This window comes from Thamnophis sirtalis, unplaced genomic scaffold (genome assembly GCF_051295495.1).
Source record: "Thamnophis sirtalis isolate CommonGarterSnake01/CBP01778 unplaced genomic scaffold, rThaSir2_p1.2 scaffold_16, whole genome shotgun sequence".
NCBI lineage: Eukaryota > Metazoa > Chordata > Lepidosauria > Squamata > Natricidae > Thamnophis > Thamnophis sirtalis.
In genome coordinates, this window is record NW_028261396.1 from 998,513 (window position 1) to 1,016,267 (window position 17,755).

General features: G+C 43.2%; 1 protein-coding gene across 6 annotated transcripts in view; it reads right to left on the reverse strand.

Moving 5' to 3' along the window:
* LPIN1 (lipin 1) overlaps nt 1–17,755 on the reverse strand; it is a 141,144-nt gene that overhangs the window by 36,628 nt on the left and 86,761 nt on the right. For 5 of the 6 annotated variants that reach the window (XM_087702708.1, XM_087702711.1, XM_087702712.1 and 2 more), the window contains 5 exons: nt 14,797–15,128; nt 12,601–12,705; nt 11,482–11,580; nt 5,507–5,636; nt 1,231–1,534 (listed from right to left, as the gene is read on the reverse strand). In XM_087702708.1, coding sequence (XP_087558834.1) covers nt 1,231–1,534; nt 5,507–5,636; nt 11,482–11,580; nt 12,601–12,705; nt 14,797–15,128 — 970 coding nt within the window. The remainder of the gene's footprint in view (nt 1–1,230; nt 1,535–5,506; nt 5,637–11,481; nt 11,581–12,600; nt 12,706–14,796; nt 15,129–17,755) is intronic. The other variant, XM_087702709.1, reaches the window with a different exon arrangement.

Consider the following 17,755-nt stretch of genomic DNA (forward strand, 5'->3'; position numbering starts at 1 on the left):
GCTCATCTTTGCTCTTGTTCCCCGGGTCTTAAGGAATCTGCTGCACCCATTTGAGGAAGGGAAAGCATGAAAAGCCTCTTTGCAACAACTCTTTTGTGGCTGTTGTGGCCCAGCAGGAGCCGTTGGAGCTGCAAACAGACTCCGATAGCGAGGGGCCCTATGAGTCGGCTCTGGAAGATGTGGAGGACCCTGGACAGGGTTCAGACTCCGAGGAGGGACCAGAGAGGCTAGTTGGCTAGCAGGAGGCGCCTGAGGCATGGAGCAGCGGTGAAAACCAAAGGGAGTTGGTCCCTGACGTCAGGCCCTGGAGCAGTGGGGAGAATCTAAGGGAGTTGGTCCCGGACGCCAGGCAAAGACGGGCAGATAAACGCCGACAGCAACTACGGAGATATAGAAGATAATTGGGGCCAGGTGATTGTGATTAGGCTCCTCCCAAGAGAGTACATAAGAAGAGACTTTGGGAGGAGGCTGTTTGCAGGACTCAACTATTATTCTAAAGCTGGAGAAGCTCTGTCTGGTGTGTATTTCTTATCTGTGGAAGTCTGGGTTGCTGCCAAAGTCTTGTCGGTGTGTTAATTTACTGTGACTAAATTGTCTAGCAGTAATCTTGTGTCGGCGTGACCCACGGTACGGAGGGGGGTCATAACAGGTGACTATATTCCACTTTTGTTGACTCAGGAAGCAACTAGCTTTCTCCTCCCCCTCATTAACTCATTTCTTGGAAAGGCCAGTTAATTTCATTGGTAACAAGCAAGGGTGGGATTCAGCCAGTTGGGACCAGTTCGGGAAAACCAAATGCTAATTTTACATCTGGCTCATCAAACCAGTAGTTGCAAAGACTGGCTGGCCCCGCCCACCCCTCTCCTCCCCTCCTAGGAGTCTCCCCGCAGTTCATTTTGGATACCAGGTAATGGCCCGCGCGGAAGCTCTGAGAGGGTGAAAAATGAGCCTCCTGGAAGTTCCGGAACTCCGAAAACGGGCCCGTTTCCAGCCTCCGGATGCCCTCCGGAGCCCAGGGAAGGCTGTTTTCGCCCTACTGAAGGCTCGAGGAAAGCCTCCAGAGCCTGGGGAGGACAAAAGTGCCATCCCACACCATGGTGCAGGAGGCCAAGTAGGCCACGCCCGCCATGGCCAAGCCCACCCAGCAACCAAGCAGAAAACCGGTTGCTAAAAATTTTCAAACAATAATTGTTGACAATAATGCTTGGTTGCAAAAGGTGCTACATATACCCTTTTTTTTGGAGGGAGAATCTGTTTTGCCGGCTGGCTGCATCAAGGACGTTGTGGCTGGTTTCAACTCTTCCCCGGCCGGATGTGGAAGGGCTGCTGCCCCTAAAGTCTCTATATCCGTTTGGGATGTTTCATCCGGTTCTTCCATAACCAAGACTGTCTCCTCCTGCCCAAGGTCAGGCAAGGAAGGGAGGTGGTGCATCTCGTCCGTATCAGCGCTCTGGATGACTCGAAAGTGCGTGCTTCCAGAATGATTCACAGCCACTGAGGTGCTGGATTCTTTTGGCTTGTGTGGGATGGCCGTCTGAAAAGGAAAAAGAAAAGGGTTAGGGTTAGGGTTCCTGGGGAAAAAAAGAACAGAAAGGGACACGAAGCGTGAAAAATGAAAGCAAGTCGAGGGGAGGGAAGGGAGGTGGGGATCTAGGGGGAGGGGGGGAGGGGGGAAATATAATATGTGTTAAATTCTAAAGCATGATTGCACTTGTATACTGTGGCTTTTTAATGTTAATGTCAAAACAGAACAAACTGAATATATTGGAAGGTAATAGAAGTATACCGAAGGGAGGAGCTGAGTGAAAGAAGAAGGAGGGTGGAGAGGGTGAGTGAGAGGAGGAGGAGAAGGAAGGGAGGGAATGGATTAAGAGAGGGAGTGATGGGGTTAGGGAGTGATAGGGTTAGGGTTAGATAGAGGGGGAGGGGAAGTAGGTGTAGAGGGGTATGAGAGAAGGAAGAATGAAAGTAGGAGGGGGTTGAAAGAGGGTGTATGGTGGGCTAAGGCGGTATATTGGGTTTGTATTGTAGGGGGCATTTTCTATAAAAGTGAGGGCTGTGTTTATTATCGAATGTTATATGCCTCGGTTATGCACAGTAAACATGTGATTGTATAGAATGAAATGGAAATAAAAAAGACTTGTGGGAAAGCAACCTTGTTCCGCTCATATATCATAGAGCAAATCCCTCTTAAAAGTTAGGATTATTAGTTAATTTTTGATGATTATTAAGTAGAAATTTTAGTACTTTATAGACTGTTTTAGATTACCATTGAATGTTTATCCATTAACATAAATTTACTATGATACTAATAGAGAAATAATAATCCTAGCCAAGGTGGCGCAGTGGGAGCCGAGGTGGCGCAGTGGGAGCCGAGGTGGCACAGTGGTTAGGGTGCAGTACTGCAGGCCACTTCAGCTGACTGCTATCTGCAGTTCAGCGGTTCAAATCTCACCGGCTCAAGGTTGACTCAGCCTTCCATCCTTCCGAGGTGGGTGAAATGAGGACCCAGACTGTGGGGGGGAATATGCTGAGACTGTAAACCGCTTAGAGAGGGCTGAAAGCCCTATGAAGCGGTATATAAGTCTAACTGCTATTGCTGTTGCTAGCCCTAGTTAGGATAAATAACCAGGCCATAGAAATGCTAATGTATATTTTGGGTGATTGTCAAGTAGAAATGTTAATATCTCTTAGATTGTCTTAGATGTCTAATGTTCATTTTCGTAGCACATAATTAACTAATTTGGGATTGAGGGAAAAGTCCTATAAATCTTATTAATAAATCATTGTTTAAAGACGGCTATAAAGTTATAATATTGTGTGGGCCTGGAGAGGAGAGGTGAGATAAACAGTAAATAACCTTTAGTTAACTACAATAATAACAATGAAATGTTAATGGACAATATTTAATGATACAGGTGTGTTACCGGGGGGGCGGGATGCTTAGATATCTTACTTAACCTAATTAATTTTAGAATATGTTATAAAGGTGCAATGTTATTGGAGATCTATTGAAATTGCAAATGAATGCCAGTAGGTGGTTGTGTCTTCTAATATAAATGATTCTAGATAAAAACATGTTTAAACAATGGTAACCAAATGAGAATTATGGTACAGGGATAGTAAAATACATAACTTTCCTTTCTTGACTTAAAATGTACAATCTGATTTGAATGAAGCGTATGTAAGGATTGTGAAAGAAACGCACAGAATATATTTGTAACCAATCGATACGCTTTCAACAAGATGTAATGAAAGATGATTTTTTTTGTTTTTGTTTAACTAAAACAATAAAAAAATTCTCAAAAAAAAAAGTTAGGATTATTTCAGAAAGTGCACTGAAACAAATCTGGATTCGCCTGCAAGTATATCCTCCAAGGAGGGTTCCACCACAAAACCGCGGTAGACAAAAGCGCGCTCGACGAAAGCGCGTACGTGACGTCATCACAGCGCGACGAAAACATTGCGCTGTGATCGGTAAATGTAAAATTAAAGTGAAAACCTTACCCTAACCCCCCCCCAAACCTAACCCTAAACCTAACCCTAAACCTAACCCTTAACCTAACCCTAAACCTAACCCTTAACCTAACGCTAAACCTAACGCTAACCCTTAACCTAACGCTAAACGTAACCCTAACGCTCTAAACCTAACCCTAACCCTTAAACTAACCCTAACCCTAACCCTAACCCTTAACCTAACGCTAAACCTAACGCTAACCTTTAACCTAACGCTAAATGTAACCCTAATGCTCTAAACCTAACCCTAACCCTTAACCTAACCCTAACCCTAACCCTAACCCTTACCTTTATGTGAATCGGCTTGCTTTAATTTTATTTTTATTTCAATTTTTATTTTTTTCCGTCGCGCTGTGATGACGTCACATACGTGCTTTCGTCGAGCGCGCTTTTGTGGACCGCGGTTTTGACGGGTCACGTCCAAGGAGACAGAGGCAGCCTTGCTTTCTGGTGGGATGTTTTCAGACATTTATTGGCCGCTACATCCTGGGGTAAAGTCTCATGATGACATGATCTTGACAAAACTATGCCACCTTAGCCTGGGCAGCCGCAGGATGGAAGGCCACTAGGGGATCATCTTTGCCCTGAATTCTATGAAGGAACAATGCTGAGAAAACCCAGTTCTTATTGAGAAGATGACAGCATCATCTTCGGGATCCAAAACAGAACGTAACTTCAGTTCCTTTCTCTGGATCATGCACGAAATAATTGAAAAGGAGAGTAAGGGATCAGATTTACTTATTACAGAGACCCTATCCTCTGCTTGGAATTCAATCCACATTTTCTTAAACTAGAAGAGCGGGAACAATTCTCGAAAGCAGGCTTTACAGTTATTACGGAGGTTATTTAGTCGTAAGCAGACATCCTGGTCAAAGGAACACTCCTAAATACGTGTAGAATTGTTTTAAGTGAATTCAGTATCTCAAATTCTGCTCAGTATTATGGAGATGTTGGAGATCAGTCAAAACCCCACTCGTAAGTTAAAGGCCACAGACCAGGCAACAATTTTGCTTCCTTCCACGTATTCAATTATTGTGTTTTCCAAAGAAAGTGACAAGAGGACAAATGACAATGATGCAAATAAAGTACCATGTGTTCATTTTGCAAGCATACATGATTCCCACCTGTCTCATCTCCCCAGGTGCCACTGCCAAGGAAACATAAGGAAGCATCACCATCAGCTTTTGAGCTACGCTTCGCCCTTTTTGTGCCAACCAGAAATTGTTCTTAGTTTAAACTCTAGCTTAACTGAACAAGCAAGTATCTAAAACATGAACAATTGTGGTTTGGACAAACCACAATTAAAGCTGACTAAAATATATTCAAAAGAGAAATAGCTCTTGCCCTACTTGCAAAGCCATGGCAAAACACCAGGTAGAAGACCGGTCTAAGAGTCCAATATTCCTAACACTACAGTAAGCCAGTGTTTTTCAACCTTGGCCACTTGAAGATGTCTGGACTTCAAGTCCCAGAATTCCCCAGCCAGCGAATGCTGGCTGGGGAATTCTGGGACTTGAAGTCCAGACATCTTCAAGTGGCCAAGGTTGAAAAACACTGCAGTAAGCTATGGTTTAAGGCAGGGGTGTAAAACTCAATTTCGTTGACTGGCGCATCAGGGTTGTGTTTGACGGAGGGGCGTGGCCAGCTCAATGTCACTCATCGAGGCTCTGTTTTCAGCCACGATGGCCTCCTGGAGCCCTCTGCCAGCATTGGCGGCCTTCTTGAGCTCCATTTTTGCTGGCAGAAGCACCACGAGCCGGTCCTTCACTGTTTCCAGAGCAGCCCGCGAGCCAGATCTAAGTACCTTGTGGGCCATATCCAGCCTGTGAACTTTTGAGTTTGACACCCCTGGTTTAAGGTATTATCTACATCTTCTCTCTGTATCTATTAGCCACTTCTATATCCCATTCTGGCAGAAGAGAAACCTCAAGTGTTCTGTTTTAAAAATAAATAAATCTGTGATGTCTGATTTTTGTTTCTTTTCACATACCTTTGTGGCTTGAGGTAGTTCTCCCCAGTCCCAATGCATCTGAGGATTATTGTTTGCAACACTTCTTTCCAGAGGCTTACTGATTAATTCAGAATCACTTTTAGGAGTAAGCGGTCGGGAATCCGAAGGGCTGCAGGAAGAACAGGGAAGAATCGGGAAGAGCATGAGATCAAGCAGGCTGCTCCATTTTCTATTCTGAGTGCCAATATTGTATGGGCTTAAGCCTACTAAATCAATTTGGATACAAGTCTTGATCAAGAGGCAACTCAAACTGTTGGCCAGAGGAGGAGATTAAGCGGATGTTAAACGAAAGTGAGATTCAACATTCTGAAGCTAAACAAAGAGAGAATAGTCCCATTCTTCTGTGTGACAAAGAAAAGAGAATTCCAAATATTTCCCTTGGGAAATCAACTGCACACATATGACTGCACCATAGCCACTGAAACACGTAGAAGTGAACAAACTCATTGTGCTTTTCCCTTTTAAGAGATGATTTGCCAAATGGTGTCCAGTACATGTTTTCAAGTAACCAGTGTTATACAAAAATAAATTGTATTAGTTTCAACAGGATGCACGCTTTAAAAAGTTGCCAGACTTTGCCTCTACTCTCCAGAAAAAAAACCCAGAAAGGTTTCTTCTCATTCTTTGACAGAACAAGGTCAACAAAAGAGAATTCTGACTATTACTGTATATGCCCACGCAAAGGAAGTCACATATGGGATTTGCAATGTGCACAAACAGAGACAGTGGCTCCCAAAACAGGAAAAACAGCATATGGATCCGCATATCTTGACTTCTATTCTCTAAGCTCAGAATTGCATGGGAGTTTGGATAACTGCGCAAAAGGTTTCAAGCTCAAAATGCCCCTTTTAAATTCCAGGCAGGTGACTCAAATTTGAAAAACGCTGTCGGAATCTTACTGGAACATTCAGAACCCCAAACAGTTTTGTCTCAAGTTTGAAACAGAGATCAAAAGAAACTTTTTTTTTTCCAAGTTCAGAATACTACTGGCTTTGTTAAAACAGCCCATTTCAACACCATACAATCCAGTGGTGGGTTGCTAATCCCGTTCCAACCGGTTCGGTTGGAACGGGGCCAGCGGCGTCCTCGTGCACGCGCGCAGTTCACGCATGCATCTAAGCGCCTGCGCGATGCTCCAGCTGCTCGCGGAGACTCGCGCAGGCGCTGTATGTGCCATCCAGCTGCTCGCGGAGACTCACGCAGGCGCTGTATGTGCCATCCAGCTGCTCACGGAGAATCGTGCAGGCGCTGTATGTGCCATGCGCCTGCGTGGAAGCCTTCAAAGACCAGTAAGGAGCGCGGGCAGGCGGGTGGGTCCTTCGCCGTTCCCAGAAATTACTTACTTCCAGATTCGCCGACCAACCGGTTCGCAGGGACCACCGCGAACCGGTTGAAACCCACCCCTGATACAATCGGTCTGAAACTTGAAATGGGGTGTTTTCAGCTCAAACTGTTTTCAAAAACCCTTCACTCAGTGGGGTTGTTTTTCCCACTTAGGAATAAAATTGCTGACACAAAATGATCCGTTTGAATCACTAATGTGACTGGCACCCTAGCAGAGGTCTTGCAGTACAAAGAGCAATAATTAATTAAATAAATTAGATATTTAAAATATGTATAATTTGGGCACTGCCCAGTTATGGCACCATTACTCAATTATTGAGGAGGAAGGAAGAAATTGGTGCCTACATTTAATTTTTAGAGTGTGCACACAAAGATAACATGGCACAACGGAGGGAGGGAGAGAGGGAGGGAGGAAGGAAGGAAGGAAGTCTAGTAGAAATGTAGTCAAAATTATGTCACCCATGAATAAGAAATAAGGGCTTTACAAACATTTATCCTCTCTATTTCCAAATAAAATATGATTCAATGGCACATACTATGGATAAATTAATGTGGGAGAAAACTGAAAGCCAAAGGGATATAATCATCAAGAAGAAAAAAATAAGCAACTTCATTAGCTAGATAAAACCTTTATCCTGGAAAATCACTATAAAATGACCCAAGAAGAAGAATGGAAAGTGCTCATTGAAATCGATGGCATGACTAAAATGAAATAAAAAATCTTAATGTAGCTGGGAGAAGGCTAAGCAACTATCCCACTATCCCAATCCAGAAAAATAATGCAGAACAAAAAAAAATAAAATCTGGAAAGTGTAGACCCCCCCTAACTGAAAGCATGCTGTAAATATTTATGTACAGGCTCCATTCATTTCTGTCACAATAATAATCCCCAGAAAGAAAGCTATCCCTTTCGTACAGGCTACCTTCGAACAAATGCCAAGGAGTCCTTAATGCTCTCTGAGCTTGGTTGTTTTCTTGCAGACATTTCATTACCCAAACTAGGTAACATCAACAATGCTAGATTTTTAAAAGCTGGTTTCAAAAAAAATCAGCAATTTGAATTGCAAGCAATTTTTTTACAAAAAATGACTAGAATATGTTTTCCTCATTCTCTAGCTACAGGAGAAAAAGAGACTATTATTATAACTTGGGTTTTATTTTTACAAACTCTAGATACAATCTGAAAATTATAGAAACTTTCCTGGTTGTGAAATGCACTGGTCTTTCGGAATATAGAATTATATCATTAAAATACACATTTTAAATTATAACACCCTTGATGTAAATATGGATTAAAGTATAGTCGTATTCGAATATTCTGCATTTCTTTATATTTAAGGATGGATATAACTTGTTTCAGCTTATGAATGAACACAGGGATGGGCTTCAAAAATTTCAGCAACGGGTTCTCTGCCCAGTTGCTGGGTGGGCGTGGCCATGGTGGGTGTGGCCTAGTCAGCTTCTTACATCAGGGCGGGGGAGAGGGCATTTTTGCTTTCCCCAGGCTCCGGAGGCTTTCCTCGAGCCTCTGGGAGGGCGAAAACTGCTTCCCCCAGGCTCCGGAAGCAGAGGTGAAATGCTACTGGTTCTGACCGGTTCGCTAGAACCGGTAGCAAAAATTGCTAAGGTTCTCCCGAACTGGTAGTAAAAAAAAGCTTTTAAAAGTGGAGGGGAAAGGTTCTGTGACACTCAGTTGTGCCGCGTGATCGTCAGAACCTCTTTTTTTCACTTTTTAAAGCATTTTTTTCCTGCCGATTCGGTCAAATAGGTAGGGAAAAAATGCTTCAGAAAGTGAAATAAAGACGGTCTGACAATCACGTGGCTCACAGCTGATCTGCACGATCGTTGGAACCATTTTTTTCATTTTTTAAAGCATTTTTCCCTACCTATTTACCTGAACTGGCAGGAAAAAAATGCTTTAAAAAGTGGGAGAAAGTTGGACACACCCACCCAGTCACATGACACACACCCCTCACCAAGCCACGGCCACAGAACCAGTAGCAAAACATTTAGATTTCACCACTGTCCGAAACCCCTCCGGAGGCCGGAAACGGGCCCATTCGTCCCCCTCCCTGAATCTCCACGCGGGCTCTACACTTACCTTGCATCCAAAACGGGCCACGTAGAGACTCCTGGGAGGAGAGGTGGGAGGGGCCAGCCAGGGGTGGGATTTGGAGGTTCTCCAAACCAGCCATAATGTTAGCTATGGGTTCTCCCAAACCCAGGTGAACCCGTAGCAGCCCACCCCTGGATGAGCAGCTTGTGTGCATATATTTCATTTATTGAATTTCTAGGCCGCCCAATCCCGAAGGACTCCGGGCGGCTTACAGAAATGAAAATATTAAAAAAGAATTTAAAAACAATAGGACACAACAACGTTAAGAAGAAGCACAACATGCACCCAATCAGAGGGGGGGGGCTGAACCTCAGTCAAGAGGTCAACAGCCCCAGGCCTGCCGGAAAAGCCAGGTTTTAATAGCTTTGCAAAAGGCCATGAGAGTGGGTAGGGCCCGGATCTCTGGGGGCAGCTCATTCCACAGGGCCGGAGCGGCAACAGAGAAGGCCCTACTCCTAGGCTCGCCAGCCAGCATTGTCCCGCTGAAGGCACCCGGAGAAGACCCATCCTGTGCGATCTTATTGGTCTAAGGGAGGTATGTGGGAGGTATATCAACCTGATGCAATAACAAAGGATAAAGAAACCTATTCAGGGAGTTGATGACCAGTTACTCTCAAATGTCACTCCTGATAAGAAACTTAACAACTACAGAAATGGGAAGTGTATTTTTCCCCCCATCAGACACAGGCAAAAAAAAATTAAAAATACAAGCAAAAGCTCTCCGAAGGAAGGAAGCTATGAATCTATAAAAGCACACCAGCCAGTGAGTGTTAAAGGAAACCACAAGCCACAAAGCCTCCTTGTGATAGAGGCTGTCAGCCAGTCGACAGAGTTCCCACGCCCTAAAAGGGATGCAAGCCATTAACAAGGGGAGTGACCATCCCCCAGTGGATTTCTCTTGCTTCAGAACAATTTCAGTTTCTGATTGCTGATCACCGCTTGATACACTTTTTTTTTCCCCATGAGAACCTGTAACTTACTTTTGGCTTCCTTAAAACGTTTTGGGGGGCAGTAAGCTTCAGGAGATGGAAAAAGGCCAGAACTACGAGTTCTGTAAGATCAAGCTACACTTTTCTTCATTGAAAGGGTTAGCTATAGTTTGCATTTGAGTGAAGTCTCAGAGGGCTGCAGTGCAATCTTGTCCTGCCCAGCCGTGAATCGCTTTCAAATTGACTTTCCTTTGAAATGGATTCTTATCCTAGAATTATATCAGCTATTTCATCTGTCTTGTTTTTTTTTATAAATAACTCAAGGTGGCAAAGATATGCAATACACCTATTCCCCCCCCCCCACACACACACAAATAAAAACAGTGCTATGAGATGAGATGAGGGAATGAGAATGGTCAGTTCAAAGTCACCCAGCAGTTTTGGAGGTCTAGAATAATCTATCACTACATCATAAACCTAAAGAACTGTTAAACTGTCAGAATCTGTTACTGTAAGAAAGATTGTTTTGGATTAGATTGGTTTTAATGCAAATATAGAGGCACAGAGCCGAGGTGGCGCAGTGGTTAGGGTGCAGTACTGCAGGCCACTTCAGCTGGCTGTTATCTGCAGTTCAGCGGTTCTAATCTCACCGGCTCAAAGGTTGACTCAGCCTTCCATCCTTCCGAGGTGGGTGAAATGAGGACCCAGAGTGTGGCGGCGATATGCTGACTCTGTAAACCGCTTAGAGAGGGCTGAAAGCCCTATGAAGCGGTATATAAGTCGAACTGCTATTGCTATTGCTATAGGGAATAGAACCTGGCATTTTCCTAGCGAAGAGCAATCTACTGTACTTCCTTGTTAATAGTTCTTCTGGCATGAAAATCGTTATTTGCAAAATTGGTTCTTTTCACTGAAGGAATAAAAATAGCCCTCAGAACCAGAAAAGTTTCATTTCTGGACCCAAAATCCCTGCGTTGGCAAGTATGATACTATATAAAACACAGTACAATTTAAAAAAATGCAAGATCAAAAATTGATTGCCCAACCCTGAGGAAATCTTCCGACTACCCTCTTCTCTGCTAGTACAAACGGCTGGATTAGCAAGCAGGAAGCCGGAGTTTAAAAACCCAACTTTGGAAAGGCAGCAAAACCAAGAGTGTAAGGCGGTAATCAATGAATTGTAAGACAGGCAAGGGGAAAAGAAGGATATTTTTTTAAAAATTCTGAAGAAAGAAAAAGGAGTCAAAAGCAACTGATGAGATCTACGATACAGATAGACAGACAGATAGACAGATGGACGGACGGACGGTTGGATGGATGAATGGATGGATGGATGGACGGACGGATGGACTGACAGATAAATAGACACTGTTTGATGGGAATTTATACTTTTACACAATTAATGTTACCACTTAAAAAATGCCAGACAAAAACTTGTATGAACGACTTTCCCAGTTTCCTGCCATGAGTTAGTCAACGAAATCAGTTTGTAAAGATCCGCCAATCTTGTATACCGTTAACAGTATTAAAAGGTTAATCACCCAAAATGCAATTGGCTGTTCTACCTGTCTGCAGCAGGATAGTGGGAGGTCCGGTCAGGACAAGAACTAGATAAGCTTCCCTCTGCTGGAACAGTGAGATGAGAGGGCCTCCCTATGCAAGTTCTAGGTTTACCGGATAGTATAATACAGCAGGAGGGGAAGGGGGGAAAAAAGAAAGAGAGAGAGATTAGGCCACATTATCCTGCAATATGCTTCAAATCAACCCATGTTGTTGCATCTGTCTCTTGGAAAGCATCCAAATTGGGTGAAACAAAAGGGAGCCCTCTAAATGACAAGATCCAGAACTGCTCGAAGCAAAACAGGAAGGCAGAAGAGTGTTCAAGAAACCACTAAACCACGCTACACAAATGCTTAACAAGAAGCTGCAAACAGCAGAGGCAACCATTACACTTTGTGGTAACCTAATCGCCTCAAATCAAGCAGCACTCAATCCTAAGGAGACATAAAGGCTTTGGTATAGGTTTATACCAACGAAAAGAACATTATAGACCTAAAAATGGCTACGTAAGGCCAACGGTTTTCTGAAATTGAGCCTAACAAGATAAGAGATCAAACCATTCCTGTTAAATATGGAACGTATAGAACATTTGTGTTCTGGCAGGAGGACAAAGCTTGAACTAATCCTTCTCAGCTCCCAACTTAAAAACTGTTCCAAACAATTCATCTTCCCACAGCTTTGAAGTGAAAGAAATCTGCTTACACACATTCGCATATAACATATAGCTGAGCCCTCAATGCGTGACTGAAGCTTGAAGTGGGAAACTGGAGTTTAAACGGCCGAAATGGAGTTTAAACCAGAGAGAGAGATACTCATAGCATTAAGGCCAGAAGCATGAAAAGTCTTGTCCTTCCTTTAACTGCTGAGTAGGTCTGAAAAGGAAGAATGCATGAAAAGGGTTCATCATGGAGATTGTTTGATTTCTTCCAGGTAACATGCAGTTCGGCTGTTCAAATCTCACCGGCTCAGGGTTGACTCAGCCTTCCATCCTTCCGAGGTGGGTAAAATGAGGACCCGGATTGTTGTTGGGGGGCGATATGCTGACTCTGTAAACCGCTTAGAGAGGGCTGAAAGCCCTATGAAGCGGTATATAAGTCTAACTGCTATTGCGATTGCTATTGTACCTCTGTCTGGGTGTCCATTCTCCATCTGAGTGGGGATGAGCAAGCAGATTTATGGAAGAAACCGTCTCAAGGTCTTCATCCCTGGACAAATCAAGGACCGATGTTCTGAACATAAACAATACACAGAAAAAAGAAGAGATTTTGTTTTAAATGCCCATATCTACCACTGCATGCAGTATTAGTGGTGCAACAAAAACATGTAAAAATTAATACATATTAAACCCATGGAGGCTATTGTTAAAAGATTCTAGATACTTTCAGAACATGTGCAATTTTTTTTAAAAAATGGACTCTATTTTCTGGAAAAATGTGTTTTCTAAATTTTCCATAAACATCTGAGTTAGGAATTCTTGGTAAAACCTATTATTACATTACAACATATCATATCATGCCATATATCATATCTGAAGTTTCTTCCAGATGGACTCTTTAAAATGCTCTAGTAATTGTTCGTTGCAAATTCAATGGGGCAAACAGACGATGTTATTATCTTATTTGCTGTGGGGTTTTTTAATCTTGTTTTCAATTTATGAGAATACAGTAATTTATTTTAAGAGTACAGCAGCATAATGCTTCAAAATTACAGATACACCACAACACAATCAGCTGGGGGAGGGGGGTAAAAAAAAATAGACATTTTGATCAAATGTGCATGCAATTTTTTTTAAAAAAAATAGAATTTTGAAATATTATAAATTAATCTGCGCCTTTGCCTTTATTTTATGGGCAGTGTAAAATAAATGTTCTGCCTATTCACATCTATATGTGTGCGTATGTGTGTGGGGAGAGAGAGAGATTAATTCAGAAGAAACATGGATCAAGCAACTATGTTCTGCCTATTCACATCTACATGCAAATATGTATTTTATATACATACAGTCATCCACTATTCTCTAGGCACAATATTTTTACATCAGCTTTATCTGATCTCATGAATCCCTTTACTCAAGATTTTTTTGCAAATATTCGTTCCATTCACTGTTACAAAACACCAATGTTAGAAAATAGAGCCACAGAAGATGAATTAGTGTTTTTGGAATGTTTTAAAACTTCCAGCTAATTTTTCAAAAAGACGCCTATATGGATGGATGAAATATATCTGTGCATTTGGGCAGGAAAAAGTAATTCCCTTTATTATTTTTTTACTATTGATTTTCTTTTCTTTTCTTGGTTCTATTTTATGAAATAAAGGACAGTAATAAACAAGAGGAAGGCTAGGAATCTGCACTAGTAAGGACAACTAGGAGGCAGTCCATAGGCATAACCTATCTGTTGTGGCCCAGCAGGAGTCGTTGGAGCTGCCACCAGACTCCGACAGCGAGGGGCCCTATGAGTTGGCCCTGGAGGATGTGGAGGACCCTGGACAGGGTTCCGACTCCGAGCAGGGCGCAGAGAGACTGTTGGCCACCAGGTGGCACCTGAGCCTTGGATCAGTGGGGAGGAGACAAGAGTGAGAGATCCACAAACCACCTGTGAGTTGTTCCGGGATGCACGCCGTCGAAGAGCTACTCGGCGTCAGGAACAACTACGTAATTACAGGAGGTAATTACGCTCAGCTGATGGTCATTAGGCTCCTCTCCAGACTATAAAAAAGACTGCTTGTGCCACGCCCTTCTTGCAGAAGTCAACGCTTGGACTAAAGAGAAACAAGCTTGGCAGGCTGATTTGCTGCCAGAGTTTGTCTGAATTGCTGCCAAGGTTTGTCGGACTTGCTGCCAAGGTCCTTATCTGTTTGTTTACTTGGCTTTCAGCCACCGAGATTCTGGTCTTGTTATTAAAGGACATTCTCATTAAGCGTGTCTCGGCTTTCATTACTGGACGGAGGAGGGGGTCAGAACACCTATCTATGAGGAAAGTTCATTTACCGGTAATTACAAAATTCACAGCAACAAATTTTTGGATGTTGTGCTGCAACTTCATGTACACACCATTTTAAAAAAACAATACAACATAAATGATAGCTTGCATTTAAACATAACTTTTCACTTAAGCTAAACTTCACAAGGTAACCGTAACACTAATTTTGCAACTTTAATCAAATTCAAAACTACGATCGATGAACATTCTATAGTTCTTGTACCACAAAAAAAGCAGGAAAAAAATTGATTTAAGACATTTAAACGCTAAACAATACTATTGTTTGACTTAAAATTAAAAATTAACATTCCGAATTAATCAGACCCTCTCGATTAATACCTGGAAGTAGTATCTAGCAGCTCATTTTCTTCATCGGAACTCATTTCTATGGGGAACATGCTTTCGTCTTCAGTCGTATCAGCATCCTCATCCCTTTTTAAAATGTCTATTTTATGAGCGGATTTCCTTCTCCTCTTCCTCCTCTTCTTGACAGAACAACTTGCAGCCACGGATTCAGTGGCAGAAGGAGAAGTAGAGATTGATAACTGCGAAGGACCAGGAGAGTCCATGCTCCTTAACCGATCCACAGAATTTCTCTTCAGCTGTAATCCCATGAGAGACGATCCCTCGGTCAAAATGGGGGACGTAGCCAAGTGGTATGGAATTGGCTCCTTAAAGAAAGGAAACACAAGTCTCTTGACATCTGGCATCTATCAACTCAAAGGTAACAATAGTGAATTCATATGCTCCAAATATGTTCTGCACCAATGAAACTTTCAAGGCCAGCAGAATATGTTATTTGAGTATTTGAGTATTTATTAATACTTATAGGCCGCCCTTTTCCCTGAGGGGACTCAGGGCGGCTTACATAAAATGAGGGGAGGGGGTATACAAAACAATAAACACACACAATACATAAAAGTAAAATAATAAGCAACATTCATTCATCATTCGGGTGGGGGCAGTTATCTTTGTCCCCAGGCCTGACGGGCTAGCCAGGTCTTGAGGGCTGTGCGGAAGGCCTGGACGGTGGTGAGGGTACGAATCTCCACGGGGAGATCGTTCCAAAGGGTCGGAGCTACTACTGAGAAGGCTCTCCTCCTTGTAGTTGCCAGTCGGCACTGACTGGCAGATGGAACTCGGAGGAGGCCTAATCTATGTGATCTAATTGGTCGCAGGGAGGTAATTGGCAGGAGGCGGTCTCTCAAGTACGCAGACCCACTACCATGAAGGGCTTTATGAGTGACAAGTAGCACCTTGAAGCGCACCCGGAGATCAACAGGTAGCCAGCGCAGCTCGCGGAGGATAGGTGTTATGTGGGTGAACCGAGGTGCACCCACAATCACTCGCGCGGCTGCGTTCTGGACTAGCTGAAGTCGCCGGATGCTCTTCAAGGGCAACCCCATGTAGAGCACATTGCAGTATTCCAGCCTAGAGGTCACAAGGGCCCGAGTGACTGTTGTGAGAGCCTCCCGGTTCAGGTAGGGCCGCAACTGGCGCACCAGGCGAACCTGGGCAAATGCCCCCCTTGTCACAGCCGTCAGATGGTGGTCGAAAGTCAGCTGTGGGTCCAGGAGGACTCCCAAGTTGCGAACCCTCTCTGAGGGGTATAGAATTTGACCCCCCAGCCTGAGCGATGGAACACTGATCGAATTTTTTCGAGCCGAATTTATGAGCCGAGGTGGCGCAGTGGTTAAATGCAGCACTGCAGGCTACTTCAGCTGACTGCAATTCTGCAGTTCGGCTGTTCAAATCTCACCTGCTCAGGGTTGACTCAGCCTTCCATCCTTCCGAGGGTGGGTAAAATGAGGACCCGGATTGTTGTTGGGGGCAATATGCTGACTCTGTAAACCGCTTAGAGAGGGCTGAAAGCCCTATGAAGCGGTATATAAGTCTAACTGCTATTGCTATTGCTATGTGTATATAAACAGAAACCTAATGTGTTTTCCCGAAAATAAAACAGAGTCTTATTTTCTTTTGACCCCTCCAAAATAAGCACTTGGCCTTATTTTCTTATTTTTTAGGTACAGGAGGCGATGAGCATGGTCACCTCATGGCGGCTGCTGTGTTGCAATATTTTTGGGGAGGGCTTATTTTCGGGGGAGGGCTTATTTTAGCGCATGTGCTCAAAAGCCCGATTAGGCTTATTATCCGAGGAGGTCTTATTTGCAGGGAAAAAGGGTAAATGTTACAAATACATGAATATGTACCCGTAACCATCCTTTCCAAAAGTCCTCTTGACAGAAATTCTTCTGGAAAAGGCAAACTCAGAAAAATGTGCAAGTGAGGAAAACATCTCAAATTTAAGAGCTGTGGCTTGCCAGGAAGTGAGCCCTAATAATCCTTGATTATTAATGCTAACCACTTTGCAAACTCGATAAAAACTAATGATTTGATTTAATATTCATCTGATACATACATTACATTGTATGCCACTTTTTTTGTGCTAATGGCTTATCCATAACTAGAGAAAATGATTAAAAGCCCTCATTTTCTTCCATAATGTCTATTACCTGACATACAAGTGAAACTCGAAAAATTAGAATATCGTGCAAAAGTTCATTTATTTCAGTAATGCAACTTAAAAGGTGAAACTAATATATGAGATAAGACTCATTACATGCAAAGCAAGGTAGTTCAAGCTGTGATTTGTCATAATTGTGATGATTATGGCGCACAGCTCATGAAAACCCCAAATCCACCATCTCAGAAAATTAGAATATTACATGCAATCAATAAAACAAGGATTGTACATAGAACATTATCGGACCTCTGAAAAGTATAAGCATGCATATGTACTCAGTACTTGGTTTGGGCCCCTTTTGCAGTAATTACTGACTCAATGCAGCATGGCATGGAAGCTATCAGCCTGTGGCACTGCTGAGGTGTTACGGAAGACCAGGATGCTTCAATAGCGGCCTTCAGCTCTTCTGTATTGTTCGGTCTCATGTCTCTCATCTTTCTCTTGGCAATGCCCCATAGATTCTCTCTGGGGTTCAGGTCAGGCGAGTTTGCTGGCCAATCAAGCACAGTAATCCCAGTCATTGAACCGGTTTTGGTGCTTTTGGCAGTGTGGGCAGTTGGAAAATGAAGTCAGCATCCCCATAAAGCTCGTCTGCGGAAGGAAGCATTAAGTGCTCCAAAATCTCCTGGTAGACAGCTGCGTTGACCCTGGTCTTAATGAAGCACAGTGGTCCAAAGTCCTGTTGTTCAGTGGTCCAAAGTCCTCTTTTTTGATGAGAGCAACTTTTGCCAAAAGCACCAAAACCTGGTTCAATGACCGTGGGATTACTGTGCT